The sequence below is a fragment of the Chrysochloris asiatica genome, unplaced genomic scaffold, assembly GCF_000296735.1.
Source record: "Chrysochloris asiatica unplaced genomic scaffold, ChrAsi1.0 scaffold00197, whole genome shotgun sequence".
Lineage (NCBI taxonomy): Eukaryota > Metazoa > Chordata > Mammalia > Afrosoricida > Chrysochloridae > Chrysochloris > Chrysochloris asiatica.
In genome coordinates this window covers 747,412-763,193 of record NW_006408715.1, presented here as the reverse complement: position 1 = coordinate 763,193, position 15,782 = coordinate 747,412, and the positions used below count along the sequence as shown (strand labels likewise).

Below are 15,782 nucleotides of genomic sequence, written 5' to 3'. Positions count from 1 at the left end.
AAATATGATGGTGTAATCAAAACATTCCAGGATAAACAGAAGCTAAGGGATTTTGCCAAAGCCAACCCTGCTATGAAAAACATCCTAAAGGAAGTTCTATGGACTGAGAACCAACAAGAACAGACAACTATAGAATGACGTACATGGCAGCATCACCCTAAACTCAGTCAACAAATGTAAGAGTCAAGAACAGAATAAAATGATAAGAACAGAGGATCTGGGAGGTCAGTCTATGATCAAAACAATTGCAATGTGAAAGAAGATAAACAGAGGAACAGAGATCCAGGTGGTGGGAAGGTCAGTTAGATTACAGGATAGAATAAACTGTTTTAAATGGAGGGAAGAATTAATGGAATTTAAGGTAACCACAATGGTGGGGTTGGGGTGGGGGGTTTAGTTCAGGTGTTGGGGAGGGCAATACAAGAAGCTGGAGGAGGCGGAAGTACAAGATAGATAGGGGAACATTGAGACAAGTTTAATTGTCCTAGGTGGGACAGAGGTAAATAGTGATGCATGCTCAACCTTGGAATAACAAGGCTCTGGGATACCAGGATCTAGGTATAGCTTGAAGAGGGGAAATAATACTAAAATGCTTGACTGTCTTATAAATATTAGTTTCCCTTGCCTAAGGAGCTCTGGTAACGTAGTGGTTACGAATCAGGCTGCAAAGCATAAGGTCAGCAGTTCGAAACTACCAGCTGCTCTGCAGGAGAAAGATGAGGCTTTCTGCTCCCATGAAGATTTACAGCCTTGGAAACCCTCTACAGGGTCGCTATGGGTTGGAACCAACTCGATGGCACTTAACAACAACTATTGTAAAATAGACACTTGAGTGGGATAGAAAGGAATGTAGGGAAACATGATTAGAGAAAACTTGTAAGCCCGTCTTCAGTCTATAACTGATTGGAATACCTAAAAGGGATTCTACAACTTGCCCAGTGACATAGGCCTCTTGCAAAGCCTTTACAGAGTATGGGACCTTAGATGGAATCCTGAGTCCCATCCAGAACGTTATGAAGTGGGACATTCCCACTAGAAAGGATAAGCAGACCAGCCTGGAAACAGCTACAGTGACAGAAGATACATGCTCAAAGAAAGACCATCAGGGAAAACACAAAACAAAAATGTCAGCATGACTGGCTACTACAAGAATAAGCAAGCTGTTTGCCAGGAAGACATCAAGGCAAGCAATCAAGTGGCTTCAGGACAAACTCCTCTCTAAGACTGAAACTCAAAGGGAATACACAAACAAGCATGTAAGCTTGCTGGTGACCTCATTGGTCTACTGGTGAGTGGACGAGGGGGAAAGGCATCATTGAAGAAATGGGCTGAGTTCAACCACAGTCCATTGACTTGCAGATGAGAGAGAGAAGAGGAAGGGCTGGTTGGTCCAAAGTGTGGTGAGACCAGAGGACAGTTGAGCTCATGGACAAGGACAAAGCCACAGAGGGCTAGAGCTGAGAGTGAAGCATCCAGCTGATGTGAAATGAGGGGAGATGCACAAGAACACCCAAACTTGCAGACAGTACCCTTTTGACCTAGCCTCGATGGCTTGATAATCAGAACTCAACCAGAGGAAGATTACAAAACAAAACAAAAAATTTTTCTTTTTTTTTGGTAACAAAAAGAAGGGTAAATGGCTACAATTTGATGAACCTGACCTATACTCTGAGTGGTAGTTACTCTAAATACCAACAGAGAGGGAAGGAGTCTTCACATCAAGCTATCTCTGTACACAGGGTAGATAGGGATGGGCAACTAAGACATTGGCTACCTAAAATGTTGTTGACTGCTGCTTCTGTGAGTGTTTTTTTTTCTTAAATGTTTTATTGTGAATTATGTGATAGTTTACATGGGAGAACATTAGGTTTTTCTGTGAGTGTTGACAGTTGATCCAAGAAGAATGAAGTCCTTGACAACTTCAATCTTTTCTCTGTTACTACCTTTTTAATAAATTATATATCAATCTCTTTCAACAGTACAGATATTTTCTCTGTAATCTTATTCAGATTATCAACTTGTTTTCAAAAACAAACCTTTTACCTTTTTCTAGAAAAATATTTATTATTATTTATTCTTAAAATTTTATTTTGTTGTTGCTGTTGAGCAAAACATACACCACCAATTCAACTATTTCTACATGTACAATTCAGTGACATATGGATTACAGTCTTTCTTTATGAGTAGCTCCTCCCCCATTAGCAAGAGTTCACTTCCCACTAAGGTTTCTACCTAACCTTCCAAGTTGCTGTTGTCACTTTGATCCCTTATAAATAGTTCTAATCCTTTTGTGACCCATGATGCATCTACAATTTCTGTCTCAGTTTAGTGGCCTTCAGTATGGATTGCATCTCAACGTAAAGAAAATAAAAATCCTCACCACTGGACCAATAAACAACTTTCTTATCAATGGAGAAAAGATTGAAGCCTGACCCAAACCATGGTATTTTCAATAACCTCATATGCATGTGAAAGCTGGACAGTGAATAAGGAAGACTGTAGAAGAATTGATGCTTTTGAGTTATGGTGTTAGAGGAGAATATTGAAAGTGCCGTGGGCTGCCAAAAGAACCAATAGATCCATTTTGGAAGAAGTGCAGCCAGAGTACCCCTTCCAGGATGGCCAAACTTCGTCTCTCATACTTTGGACATATTGTCAGGAGGGACCAGTCCTTGGAGAAGGATATCATGTTTGGTAAAGGTGAAGGGTCAGAGAAAAAGAGGAAGACCCCCAGCGAGATGGATTGGTAAAGTGGCAGCATCAATGGGCTCAAGCGTGGCAACAGTAGTGAGATTGGCCCAGGATTGGGCAGTGCATAAGGTCGCCATGAGTCGGTACTGACTCTTTGGCACCTAAGAAGCTATCCCACTTGTAGTACATGCTGCCTTCTGGTGGGAACATATGTAACTGCATAAATCTGAAGAAACAGGTCTTAATCTCTCCTATCCCAGCATCAGAGACCACTCAGGACATACACGCCCTGCTACTTGAACCAACATTTGTATTACCTCAAAAAAATTTTTTTCCATTTCATTCAAAATGCCTTCCATTACTGAAAGTACATGTTTTCAATAAAAAATTCAAAGCAGAAAAGAATTCAGTCTTGAAAAGATTCAAAGCAACTAATGCTCAAGGCAGACATTTAAAAACTCCTTTCTTCCTAGAAAGGTAAGAGATGCATCCTGCAGCCTACTTTAGTTCAAATGATTTTAAACTTTCACCGTGCTGATTGGAGAGGTTGCTCTACACCAGAAAGGATGCCCAAACTAAGTGTTTTCTGCTTCTCCTCCCAGATCGCAGCCCTGCCCGGAGTCCCACAGCTGGCACAAGTCTGCACCGTTCCACTGAAGACCTGAGGATGCGAGAGAGTGCAAACTATGGACGCCTGTGTGAGTGTGGCCTCTGCCCTTAGAGGTGGAGTCTGTGTAAGACTATCTGTGTCCTGAGTGACATCCGCTTCCTGGCATTGACAGCTGGGGAATGTAAACATTTTCATAGACAATATCAAGGTCCAGGATCTGTCCAGAATTCTCAGAATGGGCATCCAGAGAAGTCAGATTTTTACTCTGAAGCTGTGTTGCCTTCAGAGCCTGGTGTGTTATTGTAATCTTCTAAATAGTGACTCTGAGAAACACAGACTCAATACCCAATCCTATATTACAGTCATTTGTATCTTGGTCAGTATCTTTGTTTTCACTAAACTGATTGTTACCCTTGTTTTTTGATGAAAAATCTTCCTAGAAATGAAAGTAAAAATGGGATAGGTCCTTTCCCCCAGGAGACAGAGAACCTTCCAGAAAGCAATATCAGTGTGTATCGTCATTAAGATGAAATGCTGACAGATGTACACTCCTTATGTGCGAGGCAAGGGCCCAGAGGCTTATGAGGCAAAAGGTGGTCAACTCAGCTTTTCAGGCAGTGTGGGATAAACTGGTGAGTTATGAGTCAATGAAAAGCGAGACCTTGGAAGTGAAGAGTAAAAGAGGAAGCAGTGTGAATGAGCATTTTCCATTAAGTACTTGAAACGCCAAGAGCAGCTGAGGGCCCCATCTTTCTCTGTGAGGAATGACCTGGCTCATGTGGTCCACATAGTCTAGTAGCAACACAGTGAGGTTTCCGAAGTCGCCTCTGTGCGCGGCACTGCTCAGTGCTGGGGATGTCTAAAACAGGCACAGTCTCCTTCTCAAGGGAATAAATGATTACAGTTTTGTGTGGAATGGGCTCTAGTATGCACCCCTCACTGTGATGGCCAGGCCCACAGACCCCACCCAGGAAGGCTCAGTGAGGACTGAGCAGAAGTGGAGACTAGAAGAAGCAGATTGCAACAGACTGAGGAGTGAGGAGGAGGAAATAGAACATCAAGTCTGCCCAGTCTTCCAAGAAAATTGGCATTGAAGGGCAGGAAAGGAGAAGATGCTTGCTCAAGGGGGCTTGTATTGGTCATGGCAATAGGAGAGGCCTATGTAGGGACCAACAGCCTGGATTCCCCTGATGGATTTTCTTTCCCTTCTCTTCTAGGTCACGCCCAGAGCAGAAGCATGAATGACATTTCTCGTACACCAAACACAGACCAAGTAATAAAACCCTGGCACTGGGCTACACTGGAGGCCAGGGCTGGGTCTGGAAAGGGGCCTTTGGTGTCAAAGGCAGGGAGTCATTACAGGCAGAATTCTACTCCTACAAAGGAGCAGGCATCCCAGAAGGGACTCTGTTGGGGTCTGGGCTTCCTCAATAAAGCACAAGGGACAGAGAAGAATGATTAAATGAGAAGCCAGCTGTTACTAAGCTTGGAATTTGTTGGAAGCTTACATAAGCTTACCTGCTCACCTCCCCAAGTCCCGGAAGCACTTTTAAAGATGGGCTGGGATTTAGGCTGGCAGAGAAATGGCAGTGGAGCCTTCCTGTGAAGTCTGCCCAATTGTGTTTCTTTTTAGGGTGTAATTGTTGCTATTTAGTGCCATTAAGTTGGTTCCAACCCATAGCAACCATGTATAGGTTTCCAAGGAGTGACTGGTAAGCTTGACCCACTGACCTTGCAGTTCACACCAACTTGCAGTCCAGAGCATCAACCCACAAGACCACACCAGGACTCCCACTTCTTCGGGTAGTGTAGGGAAACTTCTTGGCTCCCACCAGGTTGGTGAACCCCTTGAATGAAATCAGAATTCTATAAATAGGATGAGCCCAAGTTCTAAAGCCCACAGCCCAAGAGTCCCTTGAGTAGTCCCCCTGAGAAAGTCCAGAGGAGACCACTTGGTTCCGGCCCTGTCCTCCTCAAGGTCAGATGGTTTCCTGGTCCCCTTTTCTGTGAGGACAAAAGGTGCCAAAGGAAACCTGAAACTTGGGGAGGAGCCATCAGGGCTTGGTGACTGCCAGGCCTTCAAGGTATGCCCAAGTTTGGTACAAAGCACAAGTTCCGGTCAGTGTTAGAGAGCAGTACGGTGATCATGAAAACATCAAGCACCATTTAAGGTCCACACACTGCATGCATGGTGCTGCTGAATGTTACTGTCCTAGTATTATATCCATCTTACTTGAGGAGAACATTGAGGCTTAAAGCAGTTAAGTAACATGCCTGAGTTCCTATAACTGAAAAAGTGTAGACCCATGGTATGAACCCATGAAATCAAGAGCCCTTGATTTGGGAGTCGTTTAGGCACAGGTATTCTGGAATATTGGAAGAAAGGCCTGGTGATCTGAAAAGTCATAGCCTTGAAAACTCTATGGAGCACAGTTCTACCCTGAACACATAGGGTTATGCCATAAATTGGAATCAACTAGACAGTAACTAGGTTAGTTTCCCTTTTTTTTTTTTTGTTTCCCCTGGAATATTATAGAAAGAAGCACCACTTTATTGCAGTCATATATACAGACAATGGAACCCCAGTAAGAAACCACTGCCTAGTGAAAGCTTTTCACAACCTATTGTCGTAGACATGTGAGTGATGACAACTATCATGATTAACAGGCAATGCGTCCTGGAGTTAGGGCTTTGAGCCCAGCACCTGATTCCAGTGTCTGTCTGCCCAAAGCTATTTGTCTTCATATTTACAGCATCTGTGGTTAATAGTCCAATATCACTCCTCCTGGTGTGTGATGGAATCTTGGTGTGGTGCTGCAGGATGATGCACTGGACTGCAAGGTCAGAGGTTCGAACTCACCAGCCATTCCTCAGAAACCCGATACAGACTTGCTATAAGGCTGAACCAATCCATTGGCACTTAACAGCAACAACAACACTTTTCATATATAAGCCCAGAGGTGTTCTCTTTGTAGGCGTTTTCTTCATCTTTGGTTTTCACAAAGGTACTCCATGCTGGTCCTTGGCTGGTGGACTCCCAGTGAGCAGAGTGTAGATTCAGACAACTTAACTGTTCCCATGGGTTCAGGAAGTGAGGTCAGAGGGGTCTTGGTCAGCCAAGCCCAGGTCCAGGCTATGGTCAGGCTAAGGTGGCCAGAACTCCAGCATGCCCCCATTTCTGGGATGCCACCCCACCAACTACATAGCTGCAAGGAAGGACTGAGGCTCTGCTTCAATTCCTTTTCTCTTCTGTCCCTAGTTGGGCATCCCAAAGCATTGTTGTGTTCAGAGCAGAGTTCTTCAGAGCTCTTGGTCCCATCTACCTCTTCTCCTCTCCCCAGGACTCCCTCCTCTGCCTGATACTCAGGGTCAGGGACACAGGGATGAGGACTACCCTGGCACAGCGAGCCCTCCATCCTGAACGACACTGCTGATCAATCAGCTGACTAGGCCTGGGACAAAGGGACTTTTTGAGTCATGGAGACTCTGGTCTTCCAGTTAACTCTTGCCCCTGCTTATTCTCACTATATTTGGATCCTCGAGGCTTTTGCTGGTTGTCTGGTAGTTGTGGAGAGTTGTTTGTTTGTTTTCCTGATTGGATTTAAAACTTATAAATGCAGAGCTTTTGCTCACATGTGTATCATGCTCTATGTGTGAGTCTAATCAGGAAACGGCTGTGGGGCTAAAGGGACAGAACCCAATGACCATGTGCATGACCACAACTATCTCCTTCCCCAGGAACAGGAAGAGACACAAGGAACCTGTGTTGTCACAGAGTTTATGAGAAACACAGATTGCTGTGCCCACAGTGGGAATTGGACTAGGGGAATTGACAGGGAAATCATGACCTGGACAGGACCTCTCTTTGACACTTACCTTTACCTTCAAGGCCCTGTCCCTCTTTGCTAATCCCTGTATTCAGTCCTGGTATGGATCTGTGAGGTAAACACTTGACTGCTAACCATAAGGTTGGCAGTTTAAACCCAGTTGTTCCTCGGAGACTCTATATAGGAACTCCATGAGTCAGAACCAACTCCACAGCATTTAACAACAACAAACAACAAAGAGCCCTGCCTTCCCCAAATGCTGCTTCTCCATCATCTCCCTTCAAAATTTTCTCTGTCCCTCACTGCCCTGAGGGAAAGCAGTTGATAAATGAATGTATTCTAAGATGCTAAGTACTAAAAAAGAGCTTGTGTGTGCCCACCCCTGGGGTATTTTCATCCGTAAAAGATGACCCAGAAGGGGTCAATGTCGTGACCGTAAGAATGATTCAGAGGGATTGTTTTCAGTACCTCTCAAATCAGAGCCCACTAGTTCTTCCTATTTGGTTTTCCTGCCCTGAGCAGGCACTGGTCATGGGAACTCAGTAAGAAAGTCTCTAAAGTTATGATTTTCCTTAGGAGGTTCCTTGAAGAGCTCCTGCAAACATGGAGACGGGCCCAGTGATTCCATAATTTTTGCTCTGACCATCAGAACAGGTCTTCTTCCTCCAGCCACCAAAGATGGAGGCAGAGAGGAGGTCTTGGCCGCTGGAGTATAAATGCTAAAAACTCTTATTTGATTTAGGTCAAAGGAGACTAGCTGAGGGAATGAGGCCTGAAGTACCATGCTGGCAAGGCCTCACAGGTTCTCATCTCCGGACCCTTAAACAGTTTAGTTGGGCAGAGTTTTCTTCCATAAAGGAATGTGTTAGGGGTCATATCTGCTGGTGCCTTCTAAAATTAGTTCTCGTGGTTAACCAATTTGGAATCTCCTCATCCACAGAATGGGATAGAGTTTTGGTTACCAAACAGAATATTTGGTTACATTTTCCAATGAGCAGAAGTGTCATTAGTGGGGTGCTGGGGGTCCATATTGCATTAGTGACACTGTCAGAGGGGTGACATCAAAATGACTCTAAAATACTGGTGCAGTTTCAGCAAAAATTTACTGTTTTCTAAAAATGATTCCTGTAGTTGGTTATAACAACGAAAATCTTTTTCATAAGCCCAGCTTGCATGTATCGATACAACTACAAGGCTAAAACTATATGATAATTTACTTCTTGAATCTCTGTACTGGGCTGCTAATCAGAAGGTCGGCCATTGGAATCCACCAGTGAAAGATGAGGCAGTTGACATTCATAAAGATTGACAGCCTTGGAAACCTATGGGGCAGTTCTCTGTCCTACAGGGTCGCTAGGAGTAGGAATAGACGTGAAGGCAGTGAGATGCATTCTGGTAGAAGCTATCATTATTGCCCCAATACAATGACAACTGGAATGCACTACATGCATTCGTTGGAGTCCTGGTGTGGCACTGTAAGATAAGTCAGTTTGAATGCATAGGGTCACTATGAGTCGGAACCGACTCCATGGCACTTAACAACAACAATAACATGCTTTTGCTACAATCACCACCACTACCTGCTTACCCACTGCCATTGAGTCAATTCCGACTCACAGCGACCTTATGGGACAGAAGAGAAATGCCCCCATCGTCTTTCTGAGACTGTAAATCTTTGCAAGAGCAGACAGCCTCATCTTTCTCCCACAGAGCAGCTGGGTGGACTTGAACCGCCATTCTTGTGCTTAGTCACTCATTGCCTAACCACCAAAAAGCTCCTTTGCTTATAAGCACGCCTTATTGTTTCCCTTGTTGTCAGTGTTTTTGTAATCATTGATTTTGTCAAATTTTCTGGTATTTTAGCTACAATATTGTAATAATTTGGGAGAAAGATGAGGCTTTCTGCTCCCATAAAGATTTACAGCCTCAGAAACCTATACAGGGTGGCTATGAGTCAAAACCGACTTGAGTCCAAACATGGCCCTTAACAACAATAACATTGCAATATATGCATTTGAGAATGAAATATTAGCTAAAGGAAAAGGCGAAAAATAAAGCTTCCTTTCAGTTACTTATAATGTTATAATTCAATATAGAAAGATTTTACAAAATTATTTTGCTTCTAGTATTCCAATAATCTAAGAAATATTTCATTTAAGCAACTTAAAACTATATTGATCACATACTGTTCCATGAGTTAAATTGGTTATAGACATTACTCAGGATTCTGTACAGTCTGGTATGAGAGAAGATCCATTGGGGAGCGGGGGTGACATCATAAGTTACCACACAACCCAAGTGCTGCCACTGCTCTGAAAGCATAGTGAGAGTATTTTTAAAATTAGGTTTCTGAAGGGGAGTGAGGGACAGTGAAACCACTGGGCATAGGTGTGTCCATGGGTATCTTGTGTCTCTCTTCCTGACCAGCGGAAAAACAAATTCATGAAGAAAATCCCCAAGGACTCAGAAGCATCCAATGTGCTGGTGGGTGAGGTGGACTTTCTGGATCAACCATTTATCGCTTTCGTGCGTCTCAACCAGTCTGCCATGCTGGGAGGAGTGACCGAGGTACCTGTCCCCACCAGGTGAGCAGCCATTTAAACCAGCTCATTATGCCCACCTGAATATAACTGAAGGTCTAGGCAGTCAGCAAGCAGTGCTGTTAGAGACAACCCTAAAACACAGAAGGAAAATGAGAGAATTGTCTGGGGAGGAGAAGCTTCTGACTAGAAAAGAGTTTTGGAAACATTACCGAAAATAATCACAAAAGAGATAGTGGTTGTGCCACATGATGAACTTAATCGATGCTACTGAATTGTACGTGTGAAAAATTGTTGGATTGGTAAGTGTATTGTCATATATATTTTTACCACAATAAATTATTTTTTAAAAATAATTCCAAAAGAAAGGATGCCAACAGCGGGGAGAGAGGCAGCAGAACAATGTTTAAGGAGGAGCTCAGTAGTTATGAAAAAAGAGATGTTGTTTCAAAGTTCACACAGCATTCAACAGAGGGAAAGAACAAGCCTATGGTCAGCTAACCAGTGACGAATGGATACTGTTGAATGCCAGAAAATCTTTATGTGTACCTGCTGTCATCTCCCCTCCACAACTTCTATTTTTCTGCCTCCTGCTCTTTCATCTTCTTCATCTCCATCTTCATTTTCTTCTTTGCAGATTTCTGTTCATTTTGCTGGGACCTTCTGGGAGAGCAAAATCCTACAATGAAATTGGTCGCGCCATTGCAACCCTCATGGTAGATGACGTAAGTGGTAACAAGGAGAAGCGTGTGCTCATGGACTAAGCACTGTGCATTCAGTCATTCATTCATTCACACTCAGTTGTACATCAGGCTATACCTTTTGAGAACATCCGGCAATAATGCTGCATCTTGGGAGTCCCAGTCAAGTGGGAGAGATAGAATTCTCATCATAAAATTAGCTATGGGCTAATTCTGCCCAAGGAGTCACAGAGGAGGGGGCTGTAAAGTTAAGGTGAGCAGGCGTTAGGGAGAGACAGCATAAGCCTAGAAAGTGGGCATTCCAGACACGGGACAGAGGCAAAGGCTTAGAAATGGGGAAGCTGGATGGAAGTAGTTCATGGAGACTCCCTGTAAGAGCTTTGAGGGCAGGAGGTGACACCAGAAAGGGAAGCTTTGTAGGTGGAGCTAAGTGTTCACACTGTGGATAGAGTGTGCTGGGGAGCTTAGAAGACTTTACACATGGGCATGTCCTGAGAGATCTGTGGTTCAGAAAGCACACCTGAGTGGAGGTTCACAGAGATCATCAGTTTTACATTCAACATCTCATACACTTAGTTCCATCTCAGTGATTGCATTCCCCTCCACTCAACCACTGCACCATAAGGGTGAATTTCTTTCCCAATCAGAAGGATTCCTCCAGTCTTATTCTGACCAGTAAGCCCAGTCTCTCTCTCTCTCTCTCTATATATATATATATACACACACACATACATACATACATATACACACACACATGGTTGTGTGCCATGGAGTCAGTTCCAACTAATAGTGACCCTGTATAGGGTTACCAAAGCAGTAAATCTTTATGGGAGTAGAAAGCCTCATCTTTCTCCCATGGAACATCTGGTAGTTTTGAACTGCTGACCTTAAGGTTAGCAACCTAACTGGTAACCACTATGCAACCAGAGCTCCTTCATATATATGTACTTTTGTGTTTTGTTCCACTTATTCTCCTGCTCTCTCCAGGACCTTCTAATGTGATCCCTTTCAGAGCAGTTGGTAGTGGTAGCCAGGCACCATCCTAGATCCTTTTCTCTTGACCTCCCTGGTAGTGTATTGTTTACGAATTGGGCTGCGAACCACAAGGTCAGCAGTTCGAAACTACCAGCTCCTCCGCAGGAGAAAGATGAGGCTTTCTGCTCCCATAAAGATTTACAGCCTTGGAAACCCTGTACAGGGTCACTATGAGTCAGAACCGACTCCACGGCACATATCCACCACCCCCCTCTTGTATATTGCCTTATGTTAGGAATGAACCCTGAGGTTGCACAAAAAAGTTACTCGGTAAGACTAAATTACCTTGGCAAGGCAAAATTTTACTTCTGCAGAAGAGTGCGTAACTGGACAGGAACAGGCTAGCAAGCGGGCAGACAGTCCGCTTGGGTTTTATCCCCAACTTGAGGCTGTGCCTCACCCTATTTGTTAGGGTTTCCACCACACAGTCTTGTCTTTACCTGATTGGCTAATTTTAACTGCTTGGATGGAGGGAGTTAGGGCTTGAGGAAGTTTGGAATGTCTTTGTTCCAGGAAGCAATAGTGTGCCAAGAGCTGGTTTTGGCTGGTTCGCAGCATGAATTACAAGAACAGGGAGTTTCCTCAAAATGGGCTAGAACCAAACTTATTCTATTTTGGCTCCAACCTTATTTTGTACCTTTTGAAGGGAAGACATTTATGATCCCTTTTCCCACACCTTGTCAAACAATAGATAGGTCTATAAAGGGAACAATAACACTAGGGAGCTATGCACACCTTAAAAGAATCAACCATTTGAGATAAAAATGGCAGCACGTACACAAGAGTAACTTTCAGAAGGGCTTGGAAAGAAGGAAAAATGGAAACAGGTAACACCAGGAGAAAGGGGATAAGTGTTATTACATTGTGGGAATTGCAATAGATGAAGTGAAAGAAAATGTGTAAGAATTGTTGAATGGAAAAATGATTTGCTCTGTAAATCTTCGACCAATTCACAATAAAATTTTAAAACAAAAACGGTAAGTGATGTGTTCCCGGGAGATGGGTAAGATGGGAGAAGAGAGAGAAGAGAGCTGACTTTTCTCCTTTCCTTTCCCTTCCCTGCCAGCTCTTCAGTGATGTGGCCTATAAAGCACGCAATAGGGACGATCTGATTGCAGGAATTGATGAATTTCTGGACGAGGTCATCGTCCTTCCCCCTGGAGAATGGGACCCAAATATCCGAATTGAGCCACCCAAGAAAGTACCCTCTGCTGACAAGAGGTGTGTGTCTGTAAGGCTGGGTGGGTGGTATAAAGGGCATTTCAAGTCTTCCTCATTCTGTTCTCTAAAAACATTCAGAAGCAAATCTGGGTGTGTGGGTGTTGTTAGATCACTTTCTGCATTTTTCTGCATACTTTAAGCTGTTTCAACATTCTTGTTGGGCAGGTAAGAGCCCCACACTCCTGCCACCCTCTCTTGGCAGGAAATCCGTGTACTCGCTGGCGGAGCTTGGCCAGATGAATGGCTCGGTGGGCGGCGGCACCGGCGGGGCGCCTGGAGGGGGCAGCAGTGGTGGTGGTGGTGTTGGCGGCGTTGGTGGCGGCGGCAGCAGCGGCGGCAACAGTGGCGGCGGCGGCGGGGGAAGTGGCAGCAGCGGGACCGGTGGCGGGAACGGCGGAGACGATGGCGAGATGCCAGCCGTGCATGAAATCGGGGAAGAGCTTCTCTGGACAGGAAGGTGCACATCGATGGCCTGACAGTGACCCCTGCTGGCCCCTTTAAACGTCTCTCGTCACCCACCCTGTTAGAAACCTTTCCCTCCATTGTAGTCTGACCACCTCACGGTTTACCTCTGGTGGTAGTGGTGGTGGCCTTGGAGTCGATTTCCACTCATAGTGACCCTGCATGGAGTTCCCAGGCCTGTAAATCTTTATGGGAGCAGAAAGCCTCATCTTTCTCCCACAGAACAGGGCTGGTAGTTTCGAACTGCTGACCTTGAGGTTAGCAGCCCAGCTCCTAACCACTATGCTACCAGAGTCCTCTACACCCCTCAAATCCCCTCAGGGATCTGCAAGAGTATTTGCTTCAGAGAGGGAAACCTGAGACTTGGACATACGAGAGGAGAAACCCAAACTACTTCTCTCTAGATAATGTTTTGTTTTAACCTGTGTTACCTATCCAAAATGCCCCTTAAAAACAACAAAAAAAAGTCTTCTGGCTTGACTTTCTTTGCCAGCTTTTCAAGTAACTCCAGTTGATCTAGATATAGGAAACAACATGGTCTTGTGAAACAAAATTTTAGCTGTGTTAGAAGGAGTCAGGTTTTAGATGCTTGGTTGGCTCTATGCTAGTGGTTCTGAAACGGAATGATTTGGCCCTCTCGCCCTTCTGGTAGCATAGTGGTTATGAATTGGGCTGCGAACCGCAAGGTCAGCAGTTTGAAACTACCAGCTGTTCCGCAGGAGAAAGATGAGGCTTTCTGCTCCCATAAAGATTTACAGCCTCGAAAACCCTTTACAGGGTCGCCTGGAGATGGAACCGACTCCACAGCACATAACCACCACCACCACCCTTCAACCTCTGGGATACTTGGTAACATCAGGAGACATTTTTGTTTGTCACAACTGAGGGTGGTGATGCTTCTGGCAGTTAGTGGATAGAGGCCAGGGATGCTGCTAAACACATACAATGCACAGAACAGCTTCCAAAAAGAAAGAATGGTCTGGCCTGCTCCATGCTGAGCACTGCATTAGGCACTGTGGGTTATAGACTCTGTCCCTAAACCTGAAAGTCACACTCAGTTGTTCCAGAAAGCTGAGGTACCATTTATAAGGTTCAACATTTGCCCTAAATGCATCAGGGCTCTCTGGGGTGTCTCTGTTTCCTAAAACTGGACACACCAGTGTTTGCCAAGCATTATCAGGAACATGAGGTGTGCTTTCATTTTTAGACCCCAGGATTTATGTTCCCGTCATAATGCTTGATCTACCCAGAGATATTCCCACAAGTCTTCTAGCTCCCATCCAATCAGTGTCTATGACCAGCCTTCCAAGTGCTGATCACAAACTCTCAGTCCTTAAGGAACGAGTTCATTCCTGGTCCTAAATGTGCTGGTAAAAAGATCCTTGTCCTCATCCATCTCCTGGTCCAGTTCTCTTCCTCACCCCACACTCTGCAGGCTCCTGTAAGTGGCTCTGCCCCTACACAGGGGTTAGTGGTGAGAAAACAGTCCCTGGACCTGTCTCAAGCAGGTTCTTTGGTGGCCTGCGTCTGGATGTCAAGAGGAAGCTGCCCTGGTTCCCAAGTGACTTCTATGACGGCTTTCACATTCAATCCATCTCTGCTATCCTCTTCATCTACCTCGGCTGTATCACCAATGCAATCACCTTTGGTGGGCTTCTGGGGGATGCCACCGACAATTACCAGGTGTGTATGCTAGGGACATGTGTGCAAATCTCAGGAAACTGCTGCCCCCAGGTGGCAGTGAGGTACTTTATCCCATAATCTTAATGCTAAGGCTCCAGTTTCATCTACCCTCCAGACTCAGGTCATGATTTTTGTAATCCTTTACACTTCAAAATAATAATAATAATAATATGCTAAGGCTCCAGTTTCATCTACCCTCCAGACTCAGGTCATGATTTTTGTAATCCTTTACACTTCAAAATAATAATAATAATAAGCATCATTAAAAGATCTGAAGCTAAATCATGTTATTAAAAACCAAATGTAAGGGTGTTGCAAATACGTCAAGTTTTGTTATTTGATACTTTTCCTACTGATATTTGAATGAACTTAGTACACTTGATTTGATTGAGTTGTGGTTGTTAATTATGGTCTTATCTGGGCACTTTTTGAAAAATCAAACTTGAATTTTTAACTTGATGTTAAGAAATTTTTAGAAAGTTTATAAGCTGTTATCAATATAACAATAACAGGCCTCCCTGGGGAAATATCAGCTCAGATTAAACACCAGCCTTTATCAGGAGACGACCTTTCCCATGGGGCATTCAGAGTAGAGCCTTTGGTAAGCTTAGAGCACCAACATAAAGATCCATTTCTGAGATAAATTGGGTTGAAACCTGTCTCCATCCCACAGAGCTTCTGGTCCATTATCCATCTGCCTCCTGCATTTGTCCACACAGCTACCCCTCAGAATCCCCCAACTCACATGGCTGATGGGCCATTCATCATGTTCCTCCCAGACCCGCTGCCCTGGGTCTTCACCAGCTCGGTGACTGTGGTTCACGCAGCTGTCCATACCAGAAACTATGTGTCATCCTCAACTTAGGATAAATCCTAGCTTCCCCAAGTGGCCACCAGACATGCCTTGACTTGCTTCTCAACCTATCTCCCAGCATTCCTGCTCTGAGTCTTTCTCAACCACTACATTGTATTCTATTACCCATCAATCTTGACCATCCGTCAGTTTTTCAAG

At 44.4% G+C, this 15,782-nt stretch overlaps 1 protein-coding gene across 1 annotated transcript in view; it reads left to right on the top strand.

The window, feature by feature from the left end:
• Positions 1-15,782, top strand: part of SLC4A5 (solute carrier family 4 (sodium bicarbonate cotransporter), member 5) — a 122,710-nt gene that overhangs the window by 68,345 nt on the left and 38,583 nt on the right. Inside the window, exons 6-12 of the mRNA XM_006872407.1 lie at positions 3,294-3,389; positions 4,519-4,574; positions 9,556-9,713; positions 10,306-10,393; positions 12,471-12,625; positions 12,828-13,082; positions 14,596-14,770. Coding sequence (XP_006872469.1) covers positions 3,294-3,389; positions 4,519-4,574; positions 9,556-9,713; positions 10,306-10,393; positions 12,471-12,625; positions 12,828-13,082; positions 14,596-14,770 — 983 coding nt within the window. The remainder of the gene's footprint in view (positions 1-3,293; positions 3,390-4,518; positions 4,575-9,555; positions 9,714-10,305; positions 10,394-12,470; positions 12,626-12,827; positions 13,083-14,595; positions 14,771-15,782) is intronic.